The sequence below is a fragment of the Polypterus senegalus genome, chromosome 10 (assembly GCF_016835505.1).
Source record: "Polypterus senegalus isolate Bchr_013 chromosome 10, ASM1683550v1, whole genome shotgun sequence".
Classification (NCBI taxonomy): Eukaryota; Metazoa; Chordata; class Cladistia; order Polypteriformes; family Polypteridae; genus Polypterus; species Polypterus senegalus.
The window spans coordinates 91,742,295-91,764,308 of NC_053163.1; the positions used below are offsets into that span (position 1 = coordinate 91,742,295).

The window sequence follows — 22,014 nt, forward strand, 5'->3', positions numbered from 1 at the left end:
AATTAGCAGCAATAACAGGTCACTGATTAGGAAAAGGGTTAGAATGAAAACCTGCAGCCACTGGTGCCCTCCAGGACCGGAGTTGGGGACCCCTGGTTTAGTCACATACGACTGCATTGTTCACTGCTCCAGAAAGATGCACAAAAATCTCTTCCTCCACTTCAATGAGAAAATCAATCCTTTAGTTTAAAAGTCTGCTCATTTTCAAGGTATGTATTAAAATGACCACATTTCAAACCAAATAAACTTTAAGTTCTGTTGTTGTTTGTGAAAATTGTCATGCTAGTGACAGACATTTTTCCCAAGTCTCTTATAATTGGTCAAAATTGCTTATATTTACTTCACTTTTGTTAAAATCACTGCATCTTGTATTCGGTTATTGCAACATTTTTTTTTTGTTTGGCTCTGACATTTTAAAGCTTTGTTCACAGCTAACATACTGTAGATTCAACGTATGAAACTAGGACTTGGAATAGATAATTGCTGGGTCAATGTCTCCGGAATGCAGTGATTAGTGCTACTGCCTCACAGCTCATATGTTCTGGTTTTAAATAATTGTCATGAGCACTGTTGGTCTGCAACTTCCATATTTTTTATATGTGCATGGGTTTTCTCTCAAGGTATTTGTATTTCCCAATTCACATTACAAAATTGTGCATGTAAGGTTAATTGATGACTCTAAAATTTTCACAGCATGGCTGCAGGTATCAATTGATGAACTAGCATGTTGTCCATAGCTGGCTGGAGCTAATGCTATTGAGACTTGCACCAGTTCTCAATGTTTAAATGTACTGTATTAGAAAATTAATACATAGATGGAGTTTAACAGGATAGCAATTTTGACATTTGTTCAATCTTGAGCTAGCCTAAATGTGCAAAAAGAGCTAACATGTTATCTTGGGCAGGTCACTTGACCTACATCTACTTCAGTTTGGGGTTGTCAGATTGTTTAACTGTGTTTGCCCAAACTAACTCAAAAAAGTAAAATCAGGAAAATAGTAAAGCTTTGTTATACATTTTCTTTTATTTTGTTTCTTTGTTATCATCCGGTTTAAATAATAATCCTTTCCTGGTGATTTAATATGTAGGATTTTATTGTTACAAGTTTTGGATTTAAAACAAGTGATGTTTCTTTGCAGGGCATTCATAAAGAGAAATTTTCCTGTCCTTCTTTTTCAATAAAGTTTGAAGTGATTTCGGTCAGCAATTTCAGTTTTTGGACTCCCATCACCTTTGCCTTCAGACAGGCATCTAGTTGCCATTGTGATCCCTGTGTTGCTGGTGACAAAGGTATTGCGATGAATGGTTTTCTGCTGTAGGCACATCCAACAAAGATGGTGGTTAAAATGCTGGCGGAAAGATTTGCTGAGGCAATAGAGGGCAAAGGGATTGACAACTGAGCTGCTGAAGGCCAGGGCACGAGAAACAAAAGTAGCTAGGAGATGACCTAAGGAGGAATCCACCAAGGAGTGGTATGTGAAGGAGCGGTAAAGGTATAAGATGTGATTTGGCAACCAGCAGATGGCAAAAAGGAAGACAAGCACCAACACCATCTTAGCCAAGCGCTTCCGAGCTTCTACCTGGAACACAACAATAGAGAAAACAATTTTAGCCTAAATCAAATGAAGGGAAAAAAGAATGCAAAACTCTTAAACCACTGCTGAATTAAACTAACTGGTTTAATCTACATGTAGTGGGGACAGAAGGCCAATCCAATTTTACAATAATAATCAGTATAATAAACCTGCAATATTCAGACTTTAAGTGGACATTTGTGATGGATGTACACAAGACATACCATGGTAGAAGATAAAGGTTGTTTTAACCTGAAAGTAAGAAAAGTGAGGTTGCAGATTATACTTGTAGGACAAAGTGAGCATTAGCCATTTTGCTAGGCAAGAAAGTAGATTTAACAGAGATACAGAAAGCTGGATGCAACCTCAGTTGCATTGCAGAATGAACATTAAAATAAATGGCTGAACAGCAGCCCTCTCAATTGTGTGATGGACAAAATAACATACATATAATCAGGCATTGGGTCTATAACTGGAAGGCACCTTAATCTAATAACTAGACTCTGTACTTTCCTTCAAAACTTGGCATTCGTCTCTTTTGGGGAGCTAAATCTGCCATGCCACTCTTTTTGAGGTGGGAAACCACCCACTCTCTGTGAAGCAAAAAAGCTCAAAAACCTTTTTTGGCCTGGAAGCTACTTTCCTAAGATCCTTGGAGTTGGATGCTCCTTGACTAGTTCTAAGATCCATTTTTCTAAGCCAAGATTAGTGCCATTGACTGAGCCCTATCTGAGAAGACTGAGAAGCAGCATTACCTCAAGAAGAGAACTTCAGTCCCTATATTCTTATGTCTGAAAAAGTGATGCTTTCCCCTAGGAAATTGCAGAGGACACAACAAACTGCTTAACAGCTAGCTGAGGAAGAAAACATCACACCACACCACAGACAAAGGACAATGTAGCAAACAAGAGTGTACTCTAACATAAGCAGAGTTCTCCACTTGAATCCAGAGAATCGATATGCAAATCCACACAGCATCGGACATCATCCTTAAAGCCTTGGTATCAAAAAAAAAAAATTTATCTGTCAGTAGTCAGTTACTTTAGCTAGTTGGTACCATCCAAAATGGTTCACAAATAGCTGTCTATTAACCAAATAAAAACATATGCCAAACTTGAGCAGCCCATGTGTAGAAATATAATGTTTTAGGTCTCAGTCTATTTCTTGAATAATTAATTGAGTATGTTTAAAATATGTAGATCTCAAGTTAACCTAAGCACCAGAAATGAGTAATTAAACACAAAAGGTTTTGTCCGGCAACCCTGAACTGAATAAGCAGCTTAGAAATTGATGTATTGTTGAAGAAACAAGGTCTACGAATAAATAAGGATGAATATACATAATATAGATTGCTAAAAACAAATCTAATAGAGTCACTAATAATAATTTCATTTACAGTATTTAAATAAATCGCTTTCCATGAAGTTGGCCTCATCCTACCTGTTTACACAGATTGTCGTGCTCCTCTCCTGGCATGTCACATGCACTTTGGATCAGTTTCCTGGCAATCAGGGCATAAAAAACTGAGCTGATGGAGAGTGGCAAGAGATAGAAGATGAGAAAACAGCTCATAGAGTGCACCTCCACAAGCACTTTGTCTGTCACTGGGTAAGGGGCACATGTTTCAAATGTAGTATTGCTTCCAGGGACAGAGAAAGAATAGAGATCTGAGAACACAGCTTCAGGAATAGCAAGCAGCATGGACACCACCCACACCAAGCCACCTTTACAGCATGTCTTCAGCACAGCATCTGCACCCTGACGGTCCATTGGTCTAGCAATCGCTCGGTACCTAGAATTACAGAGTTTAAACAATAATATTCAGTCACAGATATCAGAATTTCCCATGATTTTTAAAATACCTGTAATCAAATGATTAAGTTTTTATAATATATAAATGAGTAAAGTAATAAAATAATAAAGTTAAAGAAAATCTGGCACATAAATTGTTCTTTTGCCAGTTGTAGTTGCTGTAGGGCGGCACGGTGGCGCAGTGGTAGCACTGCTGCCTCGCAGTTAGGAGACCCGGGTTCGTCCTCCCTGCTTGGAGTTTGCATGTTGTCCCCGTGTCTGCGTGGGTTTCCTCCCACAATCCAAAGACATGCAGGTTAGGTGGATTGGCGATTCTAAATTGGCCTTGGTGTGTGGGTGTGTTTGTGTGTGTCCTGCGGTGGGTTGGCACCCTGCCCAGGATTGGTTCGTGCCCTGTGTTGGCTAGGATTGGCTCCAGCAGACCCCCGTGACCCTGTATTCGGATTCAGCGGGTTAGAAGATGGATGGATGGATAGTTGCTGTATGCTTGCAAGTGCTAAATATTCAGATTCTAAGAATTCATACCACTTTATAGAATACTGCAAAAATCTTAATATTATTAGACTGAAAGTACCTCTTCCTTTCTTCTCAGAAACACTCCTTGCCAAGGTCCTAGCTTTGTCCCTTGATGTGAAACTCCAGATTAGTGCTCCATTTGATAGAACCCACCACACCTGCAACCAAGTCCATCCACACTCAAAAGTCCCTGCATCCCCCAAAAGAGATAATGCTCTCTCTCCCTCTATTGTCACACACATGAGCATAGGGAGCATTTTATGAGCTTATGCCGGGTTTATTTTTTTCTCCTGCTGTCTGGAATTTTTTTTTTTGTTTGTTTTTTCTGTCCTCCCTGGCCATCGGACCTTACTCTTTTTCTATGTTAACTAATGCTGTCTTATTTTAATTTCTTATTTTGTCTTTTATTTTTCTTCATTATGTAAAGCACTTTGAGCTACTTTTTTGTATTAAAATGTGCTATATAAATAAATGTTGTTGTTGTAATACAAGGAAGGAACGGATTGTGACACCACAGCTAACTTTTGTTTTGTCTGCTTCCCAAGAACTGAGGAAGAGAAACAGTGGGAATATCTCAAATGTCACATCCTATGCCCATGAAAACCCACTACTTCTCATCAACATGGTATTAAACTGAAGACTCCACCAAAACTCGGCAGTCATAATTTGACACGGAGCTCCACGTCTCTGAAATCTTTTGCTTTGTCTTTCTACTGCAGCAATATACTGAACCTTGTTAAGTACATTTGTGATAACTACTTATATGTATATAAGTACTGTATAAGTATAAGATATAGCATCTTTTATATATCCAAATTAAACAGGGCATGCTCTGGGGCCCAACTCTTCCTTCTTTTGTCCTTGTTTACTTTCATTATAGTATATAGAGTATATGCCTATACACACATGTATACTTTCTCAAATTCATTTAATTTATCTCATATTACAGCAGGCAAGTGGCAATCCCAGCATCACTGGGTGAAAGGTACATACTGTATATTGTATATTATACACACACACACTCATAGAATGGCAATGGCTGTGGTTTATAAACCACTGCAGTATCCTGGGTTGTGTGCCCAAGGGGAAGATAGATCATATTAAATATTTAGAGATTATACAGAGTTAAATGCTATAAAGATGCGTAAGGTCAAAAACCAATAAATTACAGTTTATCTGTAAAAAGTCCTTTAAGATATTAGTGGTTACCTCTGGAAACCATTAACTGTTTTTTTTAAAGGTCACCATAATTTGTAATGACTTGAATGCTAACTAAACCAATTATCATTTCAATAAAAACAAGATAGTGTCAATCCTGGTCAATTTGATAGATGAAATGCTATTGGATGTTTATAATGGATTATCAATTGTAAACACTATGTTTACACATGGTTGCTCATAAGTGTACCTGGCAGAAATAAAGGCCATAGAAAAAGACTTCTGGGAGCCTTAAAGAAGTTTTGGAATAGTTTTACTGCATGATCAGCCTATTCTAAGCAAATGTTGAGAAACTTTGTTGGGGATGTCATCGGGCAGTTGAAGTTCCTGCTAGAATTGCACCCAAAGCTGCCTTCGAAGTGTGGTTTGTTTACAGAGACCCATACAATCTGGTCAGAAATGTTGAAAACACTAGATGTTGTATGAATGCCATGACTGCAAGACTCTTCAATACTGAATTCATAGTTGCCGGATTGGGAGGTTTCACACTCAGTTTTGCTAGTTTTAAATCAATCATGCATGGAAAGAGTGAATTGGGTGAGACTCTTCATTCTGGTGAAGGCTATTCAGCAGAAACTTTGTGGTTCTTACTTTTTTCCTTTTCAACCTGAAAATAACCTTTAAGCTTTAACTGTTTTTTCCTTGGTTGATGCCTCCTGACACAGCCCATCACTAACATTCTATTATGTTATTTCACATAAAAGAAAATAAATGCAACTGACATTGACAAATGGGCTCTTGTATTTTGTTTTTATTTTGTTTTGTTTTCTGTCGTAATTATATTTATTTAAAGACGTCCACTTAAAGGCTTCACTTTGTATTGGTCTCAAACTACAACTTGCACTCATGCAAATTAAGTAACAATTGGCCAATCACAAGAGTAAAGTTCACTGATGTTTGCAGTCTGTGGTGGGGGTGGGGGTATTTGGTTGTCAAAGTGCTTGCTTGAAATGGGCTAACCAATAATGGGAAAGATTTTTTGGGACTGGGTGGGATTTTCTCTGTTATTGGGCTGTAAAGTTCCTTTCAGATCTGGCAATGCAGATTTTGTTGTAGATGGAGACAGTAATTAAGAGTGGTAAACTACTCCCCCATTTATAAGTAATAAAACCTTTTTTTTTTATAGTTTTATTAAATCAGTATTAACTGCAAAAGCTATTAAGAAGGACTATCTTAAATATATTTTGACAGACCATGAGACCAAGCAATTATATCATAAAAAGATATGTTTTAGCTATTTGCATTCCATGTATTTCTGCAAGGCAACCATATAACTGATGCATCAGATTCTTCAATAAGTAAGGCAAGTCATAAAACTATAATTATTTTCAATAAATGTATGGATTACAGTATCTCATGTAGAAGCCACATGACTTTGCCTAATGCCACGCCATCTGCAACAATCACAGATCTTGTCTTTTGTGTGATTTATTATCTGTAAATGGAAAAATTATTGTGTTTCTGCTGAGAAAAATCACTGGCTTTCTTGACTTTGTCCAAAATCAAGCAACGTGATGTAATATTAAGTTACTGTATTATAATATTTACTAGGGCCTGCTATGTGTATACAAATACACAAGGAAGATTCAGCGATGTACGAATCAGTAGGAGCAGGCATAAATTAGAAGTACTGAGAATAAACTATACACTTATTGTTGTTATAATATTGGAATTAGCAAAAGAAACAACGACCATACGGCCTTAAAACTGTTAAACACTGATTAGCTTAATTATTATTAATATTAATATTAAGCACAGACAAAGTGATTAAATAACCCATTTTACAAATGCCATTCTTTACAATGAAAATGCAACCAGGAGAAAACATTTTACAAAAATAAGCATAATACTTAAAATCCAAAATTAAGAAAAGAGCAAAAACTTAACCAGCAAAATTTTATATTGTTCAGGATCAAAGGGATGACTAATCCAAGACATTTTCAATAATCAAATGCACAATCACATATTAATGGTAGAAATATTCAACATTACAATCCACAAAAGCTTTCAATATCTCAAGTTTAATTATTTAAAGAATTTTAAAAAATCTCACAGAGGTGCTGCCACAACCAGGTGTCTTTACTATAAATAATAATCTTCAATAAAAAAAGAAAATTTGCCTAAACTTTAAAAAGAAAAAAAAAGTTCAACAAACTGTGATAAGGGGAGCCAAAGACAAAGAGAAGAACATTCAATGCCTGAGAAATCGACAGCAAAAAGTTAATCAAAATTAAATCATTACAAGACATGAGTAAAACTATAACAGCATAATGAACTAACAGACAGACAATTACTGAAAAATGATGAAATTCTAAAAAATACATCTAAATAGAAACTGATAAAAATAGAAGGATTGAAAAAGAGAAAAGACGCCAAAAATTAAACAAGACAAAAGTCAGAGTAGAGCCACAGTGTGATCCTGACAATTGCCAGTAACTTTTATTTATACTTCAAATAAACAAACGCTTCAGGAATGTTTAATAACAAAAAGTGAATTGTTTCATTCAAGTGACTAGTTATCAATTGAAACACTTAATGTCCAGGAATAAAATACCAGTAAACTAATTTTCAGTGTATGCAGCACACACATAGCAACTTTTGGACTGTCCAACATGTGAGCAAGCCATTCTGTAAAGTGGCAAGAATGGAGATCCCAGTAAAAATACTCTCAACAGAAGGAATTTGATTCATTTAGGCCAAATATTTTCTTTTTTTATAGTACAGTTTAGTTGTATTAGACAATTGCAAGAAATGTTTAATAGTAATGAAATTAAGAAAATGGTCAACATAAGAGAATATAATTATGCCAGTACAAACTAATGCCTTTCACATTGAGCAGAATAAATCTCTTAAATCTCTTCAGTTGTGGATTGGGACAGAAGCAAAAATTTTAAATGTTAATTAATATATTCTGTTTTAACCATTTCTATCCTTAAACAGAATGTCAATTTTACGAGCCTCGTCTCTCGTTATTCCTCATCTCGGACCTTCCACTGGCATAGCTCCTTAGCTTGTTGCATAGCTCACTTATAACAGGAACTGGCTCTGACTAAGTACTCAGAGTGTACAGCCTTCATTTTAACAGAAGCCATTTCAAAAATATAACTAAACAAATGATTATTAGTAGTTAAAATCAAGGCAACCTTTGGTAAGCAATCTAATCAGCCAAATTGAATCCACTGAAATCTGTGTTGATGCTTTGTAAACAGATTACTTGAAAAGGTTAAAATAATCTTTAAATGTGTAAAAAAATGTTATTGCATTTCAAAACCCCACGTTTCCATTGAATTCTATCAGAGAAGACAATTGTGAGATTTATTTTAATCAAGGCAATCACAAACATTCTCTGCAAGTCAAAGCACCATAAAATATTGTTATTCATTGGGACTGTCAGTGTTAATCCCTGGTAAAGTTTTAAACCTGACAAATGTCAGTTTATTAGACTCCAGAAATGCACTAAAGGTTGCTATTTTAAAATGCCATTTAAATATGATGCACAATCAGCAATATAACACAGTAAACATATTGGTATGAATTTGGCATTGAATTCATCAATAAAATAAAACTGACACTGTTTCATTAATTACTATTCATTCGGCAGCCTTAATAAATACCTAGTACATACGAGACATAAAATACTGTTCTCCTTACTGCTGAGTATGATTAATTATATCATCGACATATAGATCTTCAAACTGAAAAAGTTCAACCTTGCTCATCTAAAAGTTCTATTTACAAACCAAATTTATACTCAAAACTAACTATTTGCCTAAAACTTACAAAAATTAATGTTTCTATATGGTTATTGTCTAATGGAAACTAGATTTTTTCATCATACAATTTAGCACATATCTAAATCCATTTTTTAGATCTCTATTGCAATTGCAATTGGTCGATATTCTGATGCTAGTGGACTTCTTCCATCATTATATACTGGATTGAATTTTTTTGGGCTTTACTTACTGTATCAATGATTTACGTGTGCTGTTAAAATAATGTATGTAAAATATTGTTATTGATAAACAAATCAAAGATGCAGTGCTTTACATATCTAAAATCAATAAGGATATGATACCTACATTGTTCAGAATAACTATTTTATAAGCAAGGAGCAACCTTAATTTTTAAGTATGTTTGTCAACAGTTTTGACAGATCACAATCTATAAATATATGCTTTCCGAATAATAATAATAGTGACTAAAGATACAAGATATAATTCAGTGTATTAGAAAATATTGTACAGGTTCAAATGTTCCCTATTTTTAATAAACAATAAAAAAATTATTTTATTATTTCTACAGATACTATATTTATCTTCTTTATCTTAGATAGACTTAAGGTTATATAAAATATTACACTGTAATCGAGTTCCATACACAATCTTCAATGTAAGACGATTACATTTAAACTACATGCCACTGACGAGTGGCGTCCCTTTTAGGGTGAGTTCCTGCTTGCCTGCGATTGCACGATGATCGGCTCCGTGGGCTCGATTACGCGAGCTCAGTAATGAATAGTGGAGCAAAACAGTGGGTGGGTGAATGTTAATTTAGCCAATTAAACTTAGTAGTTTGAAAGCTCGTCATATTTTAAAATGATTAATTGGAGATTTGTTTTACTTTGTTAAATTAGGCTATATATGTGTGAATTATTGCATATATTAAAATCCCACACATTAAATGATTACAACGGCAGGATTCTCTGCTTGGATTGTATCTGTTCTTTCTGTACCTATCTTATTGATATCGTACACTATTTTGTAAGCCTAATCAAAACTTTGACACATTACTTCTTGTTACTACACATTTTTAAAAAGCTGTTCACACACAAACCGTTTCAAAAAGGAACAGCTAAAACTTTCATACACCCTAGTAGTAAAATGGTGGCAAGACTTTTAATGACGTTTTCCTTTTTTGTAGTCTATATATAAAATTACACATACTTACACACATAGACCCACACGTTAACATGTATTTACGGAAAAAAAGAGAAAGAGACATTTTTTACTAAAATGTATAATTATTTATTCTTTGTATCGTCTGAAAGCGATTACTCTCATCATATAACGAATCAATACTGAGAGAAATCAGAGAGCGACTTACCTGTCGGCACTGAGGACTGTTAGCGTAAAGACTGACACGCCGACAGTTGTTAACTGAATGAAGGAGATGATTTTGCATCCTGCTCTACCGAAGAGCCAGGCTTCGGCGAGGTAGCGACTCGCGTCTACCGGCACGCAGGTGAGGATAAGCAGCAGGTCTCCTATAGCGAGACTGGCGATGAAAATGTTAGGGACTGTCTGCATCGACTTAACAGTGACAAATACCTTAATAAGCGTTACATTTCCCAAGACGCCAACGATTATAATGATGGTGTATATGCTCAAAACTGAACCAAGGACTACAAATCCAAGCGAGTCGTTATCTGTGGGTTTTCTGTTGCTTGTGCTCAAATTCAACGCAGTGTCTTCAAGTTTCTGGGTGCTTACATTCGGCAGACTCCTCTGATCAGCAGTCATGTAAGTCTTGTCCATGGTGCTTAAATTGATCGACTCGCCTACCTCGATGCTTTATTCTGCTTCTTTAAACTTTAGAACAGCAGTCAGAGCGGATTAATGAACAGACTATCCTAGGCTGCAGTGCAGGGGCCCCTGTCTGACTGTAGGGGCCCCGACTTGTGGGAAATTGGAATCATTGGTTTTAAGTTAAGTTTTAACGGCGATTGTATAACTTCTAAATAAATTTTAGTGCTGTTACTTTACCAATGAACCTTACATTACACAAATGTGTTGGCTATTGGGACTAACTGAACAAACCGCGCCGCGCTCTCTCTCTCTCTCTCTCTCTCTGCTGTTCAGTTGCGCCACAAAGCTGTGAGACAAAACTGTGAGACCAAGGAAGAGAGAGAGAGAGGCGTGACGTGATTGGCCACCGTTACCTCCTTCAGCTCCACAGTCCAAACACGTGATCGCACTAACATTCTGTCACCTCGCACCGACGCAAACAAGAAAAAAAGCGCGAGAGGCAAGTAGACGTGGACAAATTATTTGTGCATAAATTAGCAATTTATGTGCAAGAGTTTGTATCAGTTTTAACGTATAGCGGTCAGTAATGAAATTCATTCATTCACACTCCCTCTAGAAAAGTTGACAAAATAAAATACAAACAATTTACAGTATACAGTAAATAATTTATTAATCATCGACCGCAGTGGTGAAGCCTACATTGAAAGATTAAGGACGCCATTAGATTTCTCTTTGATTCTATTTTCCCCTTGTATATCTAAACTGCTTTATGTTTTAATATACAAGGACGTCAACTTTCAAACACTTGAAGTTGAATTACCATTAGCTGGCAAGCCAGGAACAGAAGCTTAAAACTAAAACATTACTTTGTCCATGAGCAGAGCGGAGCTGGTGAGAAGAAGGAGGACAAAGCAAGTGCAGGAATGACAGCTTTTGTCATTATGGCATTGCGTCTTCCGTAGCAGGGGTTCTCAAGTCAGCTTTGCAGAGTGGTGGAAGCGACCTTGTTTGCTCATATGGCGTTGTTTGCAATTGATTCTCCCTGGTTATTTCTTCTTGTTACATTGGTATGTTGAAAGCAATGTTCTGTGCATCTCGTGCCCCACAGTGATTTGCATTTCATGCTTGCAGATCAGTACCTCAAGGTAAAGTACAGACAGGTGGGGGGTTTCTATTAACAGGAAGGTCATAGGGGTCCCAAAACTGGCCTCATTCTACGGGCCCTCAAGTTAGTTAAACCACCCCTGACAGAAGGACTAACTTTAAATCTGTTTGGTGAGCTATACTTTCATAAAGGTTTACACAGTATTGATCCACCAATGGAGTAATTAGTTGAACTCCATACAAGATGCATACCACAACAGACATACTGTAACTGCAGCTGATCTTGAAATAGTCCTTTACGAGATGATTTGAAATGAACCTGCTACATTTTCCTTACTTTCAATTCAGCAAGTTGTGTAATTGTCTGCACAACCTTTGCAGAGTGCCACACAGAGTAGCGCCATAAAACGGCTCTGCTAAGCTAATTCTTCGCAAGGAACTGCAGAATAAGCGGCTGTGTAGGTGGAGAGAGGGCTGGTTGGTAATTGATGCTGGGCTTTGGCATCTATAATGGAGTTTACAGCTACCCATTTCCAGACAAACCTATTTCTTTTTCTCTTTGCACAGCAAACTTAATTAAGGGAGGAAAAAAGCATACACAGAGTACCAGCATAATAAAATCAGTTTTAAGGTAAATTCCAAAATACAAGTAAATAGATAAAAGTAAATTGCCACTGATTTTATAAAGTTCAGCTTATTTTCTGTTAAGCACCAAGTACATGGTGTAACAGGACAGAAAGTGAACATCTAAGTGTTTTTTTATTGTTATATATATTTTGCAACAAAGCTAAATCTTAAAGAGCTTCCAAAGGCTGACTCAATGAGAAATCTTTGCTATTCATACACAGTTAACCTTAATAACATGTCATTTTTCAGTCCAGCTAAAGGATGTGTTGAGCCAGAGAATATTCCAGGTGCCTTGAGTGCAAGGCAGGACCCACATCTGGACAGGGTGCAAGTGCACCGCAGGACACACTCACACACAAACCAACACTAGCACTCCCATGTTGAAAGTGATCAAAATTACTTCGTTTAAGTAGCTTAATCAATATCTCAGTAAAACAAAATCAAGAAAATTATTATGCAGTGACAACCCTTATCTTAGTTCCTGGGAACTGCAGGTCTGACTTTGTGGTCAGCAACACAGGAGCGCCGCAGGGGACCGTACTTTCTCCGGTACTGTTCAGCCTATATACATCAGACTTCCAATACAACTCAGAGTCCTGCCACGTGCAAAAGTTTGCTGACAACACTGCTATCAGGAGTGGGCAGGAGAAGGAGTATATGAACCTAATCAAGGACTTTGTTAAATGGTGCAACTCAAACCACCTACAACTGAACACCAACAAAACCAAGGAGTTGGTGGTGGATTTTAGGAGACTCAGGCCCCTCATGGACCCCGTGATCATCAGAGGTGACTGTGTGCAGAGGGTACAGACCTATAAATATCTGGGAGTGCAACTGGATGATATATTGGACTGGACTGCCAATACTGACACCAATACTGGTGCCCTTCAACATCTGCAATAAGATTCTGCAGATGTTCTATCAGACGGTTGCGGTGAGCACCCTCTTCTACGCGGTGGTGTGCTGGGGAGGCAGCATAAAGAAGAAGAACGCCTCACACCTGGACAAACTGGTGAGGAAGGCAGGCTCTATTGTAGGCACAGAGCTGGACAGTTTGACATCCGTGGCAGAACGATGGGGGCTGAGCAGGCTCCTGTCAATCATGGAGAATCCACTGCATCCACAAAACAGGATCATCTCCAAATAGAGGAGCAGCTTCAGCAACAGACTGCTGTCACTCTCCTGCTCCACTGACAGACTGAAGAGATCGTTCCTCCCCCACACTACGCGACTCTTCTGTTCCACCCGGGGGTGGGGCTAAACATTAACATTATACAAAGTTATTGTCTGTATTATTATCAGTATGCTGCTGCTGGAGTATGTGAATTTCCCCTAGGGATTAATAAAGTATCTATCTATCTATCTATCTATCTATCTATCTATCTATCTATCTATCTATCTATCTATCTATCTATCTATCAAAGACTGTTTGTGCATTCTTTACACATTCTGGCTTTTTTAAAGATTTCCTGACGAGGGCAAACAGAAGATTGCAGTAGATTCTACTGTTGGCATTGCTAATACAGTATCAAGCTAATTAGTTTTTTAGTCTATGATGAAATTTAGACTCTTCATAAAGTTACATTTATAAAACTGCATTCATTATTGAGCCTGTTTCATTACAGTTTTTCTCGATTGGTTTGGCTCATTTCTTGAAACCGAGATGACATTCTCAAAACCATAAGGTCATTTGGCCAAACAGTCTTACAGTGCTGCCCAACATTATAGCTCACTAGCAAAACAAATATCTTACCCCAAACTCTTCATCCATGCTTCAAAAGCAGATTCCTTTCCCATATAAAAGGTCAGTACAGTCAGAATAGCACAGATCCTTATCAATTGCCTTGGCATATGTGCATTCATTTAGTGCTTTTGTCAGAATACCCCGGATGGTTTAGCACAACACCATGGATCCCCTGCAAAAGCTCATATCTCTCCCAAAAGAGTTTATCCATGTGTCAAAACTAAATATCCTTCCCATATAAATAGTCAATGCCCCCAAAATGCATTATACCTTTGGCATTGTTTAAGCACTGCAAGTCAAAATGCTTAGACGTTTTGTCACTGAGGCACAGGTCTAGCAACAGAATACCACTATGAATAAAACCAAAAGATTTTACAGTAAAATCAGCCTCCAATAAACCACTCATACTCAAGGAAACTGTAAACATTTTTATTCGTACAAAGAAATGTTAACATTAGAGAACATACTGTGAAAAGAAAACATATACAGGATTCTGTAAATGTGAACAGTTATAAACACAAACAAAAAAAAACAAAAAAACTCTAGCCCACCATACTGTAAATAAAGTCTCAGAACTATAGTACAGTAATATTTTCAGTGGTCGCCATTGTCACCCTCTCTTCCCTGGCCACCATCCTCATCCTCCTGGCCATCGACGCTGCTCTCTGTCAGGCCATAAATTCTCATCCACATCGCAACGGATATTTTCTCGTGCGATGCAGCGAGGGAAGAAACGGCGTGAATGTCTCAACCATCCCCTACATTGATCCCCTGTGATGTCCTCACATGCAGCATCCATTGCATGCAGCAGGGCCCTCTGGTCTTGAGCCTGATGCTCATACACCCTCCACCTCCAAGCTGAAAAACTCCTCAATTGGATTCAGGAAAGGAGAGTAAGGTGGAAGAAACTCCATTAGCATCCGGGGATGGGTGGTGAACCAGGTTCTGATGCGTGGGCCGCAGTGGAAGTTCACATTATCCCACACAATGACATAATGTGGTAGCTGAGGTCCTTCTACACCTCTCTCATTTTCTGGGATCAGATCAGTATAAAGGTGGTCCAAAAAATTGAGGAGCTTTTGTGTATTGTAGGGCCCTAAACTGGGAATGTGTGTGGCCACACCTCTTTCTGATATAGCGGCACACATTGTTATATTTGCTCCTCGCTGGCCTGGGACATCCACAGTGGCTCGGTGGCCAATGATGTTATGGCCACGCCTTCGACCTTTGGCCAGGTTGAAGCCAGCTTCATCAACGAACACTAGGATGTGAGGGGTTTCGTTGCCTTCTAATGCCATAATTCTCTACAATAGAATAGAAATAAATCTAATCAGTCAAGTAGAGACAGATACTGCAGGGAGGATCTAAAGTACTGTACAAACAGGGAGTGGGAAACTGAAGACAATTTCTAGGAAAAATGCTCTAGTCACACAAAGCTGGATTCTGAAGGTGAAAAGGATAACGCAAAACAAAAAAACAGTGGTAACCATGTCTTACTGTAATAGTGTTACAATGATAGACAACCAGTAGTTGACTTACATGCACATACTGGTACCGCAGCCCTTTCACTCTGTCAGAGTTTCTCTCAAAAGGTACCCTGTAAATCTGTTTCATGGTCATCTGATGTTTCTTCAATACCCGGTCTATTGTGGAGATGCTGATAGTTTATATTTTGGAACATTACATTGTCTAGCAGGATTGCATTACGAATCTGTCTCAGTGTGATGGCATTATTTGCAATGACCATGTTGCATATTTCTTGTTCTTGTTGTTCATTTAGAAGTTTTCTTCTGCCACCCACTTGAGGCTGTCGTCCAATCCTAGACATACAAGTCAAAGGTCAACACTGTAAATTTGTTACAAAATGAGTTACCAATGTAATTGTACTGCTGTCTTATGGTACTAGAAGTGTGATGCACTGCACAGTGACTGGAATACTATTCACAGTATTTTCTCCATTTTTTTGTCTTTGTCATTTTTATAGTATCATATAACATCACATGACGATATTACAGTACTCTAGGCCTACACACACACCAATACTGAATAGTTCAATAGCATAGTTCTGTACCTGTTTTCCCTGTGAAAGGTTTGGATGATGGAGGAGACTGTAGACCGAGGCACATTAGGCTGCACTCGGCGTCCTGCCTCTGCCATTGTGAGGCGATGGTTTATGACATGGTCAATAAGGGTGGCCCGGATTTCATCTGGGACATCATGGTGCCTCCGTGCTCCTCGGCCTCTTCCCCCTATTCCTCCACGCATTCTCACTCCTCCTCTTCCTCTTCTTCTTCCTCCTCTTCCTCGAGCAGGAAGTTGCTGTTGTACTTGGCGATGTGCTTCCATGTTCACACTGCAAATGAAACTGGCCCCGCCAAGCTCTGTCTATATACTTTGGCAGCAGTCATAATCATAGACAACACCTGTCAGGTATCTGAACAACCTGTTTGATTGGTCATCTGAGATGTGGGAAACTGCTCCTTCGTTAGTTCTAATTTCACCTGATTGATTGTCAAGTACTGTCATAACTTTATCAAATGTTCCAAGATATTCTTTCATGGTATTATATCTTTGACTAATTTTGACAGTTGAACAGACAATTGTGCATATGATGACTTACACAATGAAACCATGCTGATATGTTTTGGAGTGAGTGACCATTTCACTGAAAAATCAACTAATCAGTTTAGATCGGCAAGATCTATTTATTTGGAAAATGTGCTAAATGTGGGCTCATTGTGCTAACTGTAGCTACTTGTACATAATCATTTGAAAAGAAGCACAGAGTCACTTGAGACATGTACTAAAGCATTTGCAATTTGATTAAACCAATGAAAAATGACATTCTGTTGTGAACAATTGCAAGGTGGTTTGGAGATTTGTCCATGTTATTTTGAGAATGTCATCTCGGTTTCAGGAAATGAGCCAAACCAATCGAGAAAAACTGTAAGATATTACAGAGTCAGGGTCCTTGAGCCACTATAAGGGGATAAGATAGGAACCAGCTCATATGAGTTGCCAGCCTATCATGTGGCAAACAAATGCACACAACCACGCTTATTCACATAGGGCCAGTAGACTAAGGTTGGGACTCTATAGTCATGAAGTATTTCTGCTAACCACTGTGACACCATTTATAATTTATAAAGTAAAAAAAATACATAACACTATTTGGGAATGGTACAGTGGATCAAATGTTGGCACTGCTGCTTCACAGGTCCACCATGACTTTGAATCCCATGTCCAGTTGTTGTCCATGTGGAGTCTGCATTTGCTTCCAAGTTTAAAATTATTGGCATGTGTTCTTTAGATTATTACAATTTTTCCTTGTATGTCTCTCATAAACTAGTGAAAATAGTACCATTGGTCTCATCTGCTGTGAGAGATGGACATCTAAGATGTAGCTTCACTTGCAGTGATGTTATTTTACTTTTTTTACTATCATTTTCAGGTATCCTGTATTTAGTCAACCTGAGGGAATTTAATTACAAATATACTGTATGCAAGTATATGTAAAACATGACCAGTAGACCAAGGGTTCAGAAGGAGAAGGAAAATGTAGATAAAGCTTCATCAAAGTCTCAACTGGTCTCAGGTTCACAATACAGCCTGCCAGAGACTGACTTGGAAGATAAAAGTAAAGGAATGGACCTGCCGGGACCTCATGCTTAAGCAATGTCTCCAGTCAAGAGTTAAAGTGGGAGTAAAATTACGAGTGAAGCAGGCAGTGAGAATTCACCAATCTCAGGCTGATAATTGGAACTGAGCATGGTCTCTCAATCCTTGCTGTCAACTACTATAAATACCCCCAATACCAATACCCCCAGTGAGTCAAGAGCATCAGTAACAATGGGACTCACAGTATTGCCTCTGCACAGAGAAGATGGGAGCAAACTGTCTGAGCTGAAGGTAATGATTAGTGCACATAGAAGGGAATATAAATGATATAAAGAAAGACATACATGATATAAAGAGGATATACACAAGTGAAATTAGTAACTTCACGACAGAATTGATGAGCTGCTTCAGGATATAAACAAATTGTCTGCATTTGTATTTTCCTAGCCTTCTCCTCTTCAGCAACTGCTAAACCAGCTGCATTCTACAGCATTAAACAGTGCTTATGCAAAGACAAAATCATTTACAGACTCTTGTTTCCTGCTATATTGAAAGTGATTTTTGGTGACCAATTCTACATCTTCAATTCAAGCTGAAAAAGAGCTAAAACAATTGACTCCCAACATCATTTAAAACATGTTCATGGCATATTGTTTTCTGATAATGCAAAGAAGATTCTGCTTGCAAATTGGTCTATTTGCAATGCAGCATTTTCCATGACTATAATTCTAATTCCTTTTCAGCTATTTTTTTTCTCAATTACAATATTTAAATTTCTTTCATTGAATATATGTATATTTTGGTAACCAATAAGTAACTAGTTATTTACAGTGTTATTAGGCTTGTATTTTCACCTAAGGGGACTGTTTAACATCATACCCTAGGTTTTGTGAATCTGGACTGTACTATCATAAGTTATCTCAATTTTATTCTTTACTGCAACGCTGCTGGGGGTTTGTTTTGTATTGGATGTGACCTGTCTTTTGGCATTTCAAAGGACTGGGACCTTGTGAATTGTAGTCTAGTCTCACTTCTGGAGGCAAAATGGTGGAGGGCTGGTGGGGGAAGGGTTGAGGGTGGAGAGAGCAAGTTACTTCTTATTTATTCTTTCTACCCTGACAACTGTAAGTGCCAACATGATAGTAGGCTTTGTAGCCACAATACTCAACAATAATATGAAATCAAGGTCAAAGTTATTATATGAAACAACCTTAATATTTTTACTTAAGTTTACAAAATGTCCTCAAAAGTTCAGAAGCAGTGTCTCTCTGACCAGTGACATTTTGAGACGGATTGTTAAAGGCATCAGTCTCAATCTTAAGAGAAAAAAATATATTCTCACCTAACAGGTCTAAATGTGAAGGTAGTATTTTTACAGGAGACTCACTAAATTTGTAAGTACCAGTTTCGATTGCAAAGAGATTGAATTAGCCAAATCATTCACTCCAGCTATACAAAGAAAACTACAGGTTTGGGAATCTTAATACACAAAACAATGTCATTTGTAGTATCAGATGCAGTATGATCCTGAAAGGTGATATTTCATGGTGATGGGTAATTTATTTCAATCTAAAGTAATTTTAATAATTATTGTGGATGATAGAGACTTCATCCAAAATGTATTTGCATCTATTCCTATTGTGAACACTCATAAAATTATAATGGCCAGAGACTTTAATTGTTTTTTAAATCCAGACCTGGATAGGACTTCAACTACAGTGGTGATAATGTCTAACACTGAAACAATAATCACACAGTTTGTAATGGATCATAATTTATCAGACCCATGGAAATTTTTAAATCCAAATCAAGAGCATATTCCTTCTTCTTACCAGTGCATCACAGTTACTCAAGTATTGATTATTTCTTTATTGATAATAATTTATTGCCCACTATCAAATTTTACAAAAGTACAAAACTATTGTTATCTCTGACCATGCCCCTCTGATCATGGAGTTTAAATCACTGTGACCTACACACTCCTCTCGTAGCTGGCATCGAAATCCCCATCATTAGCTGATGAGAACTGTATAGAATTAATCTCTGAGCAAATTGGTTATTTTTAGAGACAAATGCATCCTCATAGGCCTCTGCAGGAGTACTATGGGAAATTCTTCTTTTTTAAGAGGACAGAGATTTCATATCTTTTCTACAAAAATAAATTGGAAACCAAGAAGGCATCAGAGCTAATCAATGAAATTACCAGAACAGATCAAGAATATGCCAGGTCTCCAAATGAGGCCATTTACAGGCAAAGAAAGGTTTTGCAATCAGAATTTTACCTCTTGACAATACAAGACATGGAAAAGCTCATCTTTAAATCGTGACATCAATACTATGAACATGGAGAGAAGACTAATAAGATCTTAGCTTAACAAATCCACAAGCAGGAAGTTTGCATTGCCATAACAGAAATTACCCACAGATGGAGATAAAATTATTGACCATAAAAATATAACCCACACATTTACAGAGTACTAGAAGTCCTTATATTTTACACAGTTTAAAGATGATAAGACACAATTTAAACAGTTTTTTGACACATTGCAAATACCACAGCTAGATGCTCTTAGTGCAGAGGAATTAGATAAACCTCTGACACCCTCAGAATGACTAGATACTATAAACTCACTTCAAAATGGGAAAGCAGCTGGCCATGATGGCTACTCAGTGGAATTTTATTAAAAAAAAAAAGAATAAGTCAGCTCCCCTACTATTAGCAATGTTTATAGAAGTTAGTGATAACAAAATTCTACCTCAAACTTTTCTCCAAGCCTTAATTACCATCTTTCATTTGCATGTTACAGACCAGTTTTACTTCTGAATAATGATGTTAAGATACTCTCCAAAGTTCTAGCTAGAATGATTGAGAAAGGCTTTCCCTCTGTAATATCACAAGACTAAAACCAGATTTATTAAAGGCAGACACTTAGCTTCTAATCTTCGAAGTTTGTTTAATGTAATATACTCACCCATAAAATCTAACACACCAGAGATCTTATTATCTTTGGATGCAGAAAAAGCATCTGAATGGGAATACCTATTTACTACATTGCACAAATGTGGATTTGGCCCAAACATGCGCACAGATGAAACTACTCTATACCAGTCCGGAAGCCTCCCTTCGCATTAGCATAATTATTACAAACTACAGCTTGGTATTCGGCAAGGATAACCCCTATCACCAGTCCTCTTTGCAATTACCATTGAGTCATTGGCCATTCACTTTCAAAATGTATCAGTGATAAATGGGATTACCAGAGAAGGAGCTTCAGCAGAAAAAATCACTATATGCCGATGATATGGTACTGTATATATCAGACCGACAAAGTTCCATATCAGCAGTCCTCGATGCACTAGCCATATTTCAAGAGATATCTGGACTCAAAATTAATTTGAATAAAAGTGTGTTTTTTCCAGTGAACTCTCTAGTACACAATATTAGATTGGACACCTTCCCATTTATTTTAGCAGATCAGTTCGGATACCTAGGGGCGTAAAAATAAACATCTATTTCAACAAAAGTTTGCTGTCTGCATGGAAAAAAATGAAACAAGATGTGAACATATAGTCTACCCTACATCTCACATTAGCATGGACAAATCAATACTGTCAAGATGAACTGAACATCCTTGCCAATCTCACATACATTAACAAATCATTCTTTAAGAAACTAGATTCAATAATAACTTTGTCTATTTGGAATTCAAAACATCCATGCATCCAAAGGGTGACTGTACAACAGCCTAAAGCAGAAGGGGCCATGGCACTACCTAACTTTCAATTTTATTACCGAGTGGCAAATGCACAAGCTATAATGATCAGAACATCAACACAAACTGGTGAATAAACACAATCCTGGTCTGCAATAGAAATACAATCTTGCTGTACTTCTCTGTATGTTCTACTTTGTGCCCCAGAAAATACAAATTATAGTCAATATACTAATAATCCAATTGTCCATCAATCACTCAGAATATGGAACCAATAGAGGAAGACCTTTAAGACAAAGAAGCTTTTATCTTTTGCACCTCTACATGATAATCACCTTTTTACATCCCTTCAAACCTACACAGTATTTAATGTCTGGAAGTCATCCAGGATTAAAACACTTAGAGATTTGTATATAGATAATGTCTTTGTAGCGTATGAACAATTACTCTATAAATTTAACTTCCCATCAACACAATTTTTCCACTACTTTCAAAACAGAAGCTTCACTAAAAGGAGCCTGCCCAATTTTCCTCACCTCCAACCCATTTCTATTCCATTGGCA

At 37.4% G+C, this 22,014-nt stretch overlaps 1 protein-coding gene across 1 annotated transcript; it reads right to left on the bottom strand.

Annotated features, from left to right (window-relative positions):
- Positions 1–1,053: 1,053 nt before the first annotated feature.
- LOC120537319 (phe13-bombesin receptor-like) lies at positions 1,054–10,934 on the bottom strand. Its single transcript, XM_039766185.1, has 3 exons — positions 10,224–10,934; positions 3,015–3,366; positions 1,054–1,580 (listed from the first exon to the last, which is right to left on the bottom strand). The coding sequence occupies exons 1-3, from the start codon at positions 10,652–10,654 to the stop codon at positions 1,176–1,178; spliced, it is 1,188 nt and encodes a 395-aa protein (XP_039622119.1). The 5' UTR covers positions 10,655–10,934; the 3' UTR covers positions 1,054–1,175.
- Between the last annotated feature and the right edge of the window lie 11,080 nt (positions 10,935–22,014).

Coding starts and splice junctions, on each gene's coding strand:
- LOC120537319 (XM_039766185.1), bottom strand. CDS start 10,654: ATGGACAAGACTTACATGACTGCTGATCAGAGGAGTCTGCCGAATGTA. Junction 3,367..10,223: donor ACAGTCCTCAGTGCCGACAG/GTAAGTCGCTCT, acceptor CTGTAATTCTAG/GTACCGAGCGATTGCTAGAC. Junction 1,581..3,014: donor ACGACAATCTGTGTAAACAG/GTAGGATGAGGC, acceptor GTTGTGTTCCAG/GTAGAAGCTCGGAAGCGCTT.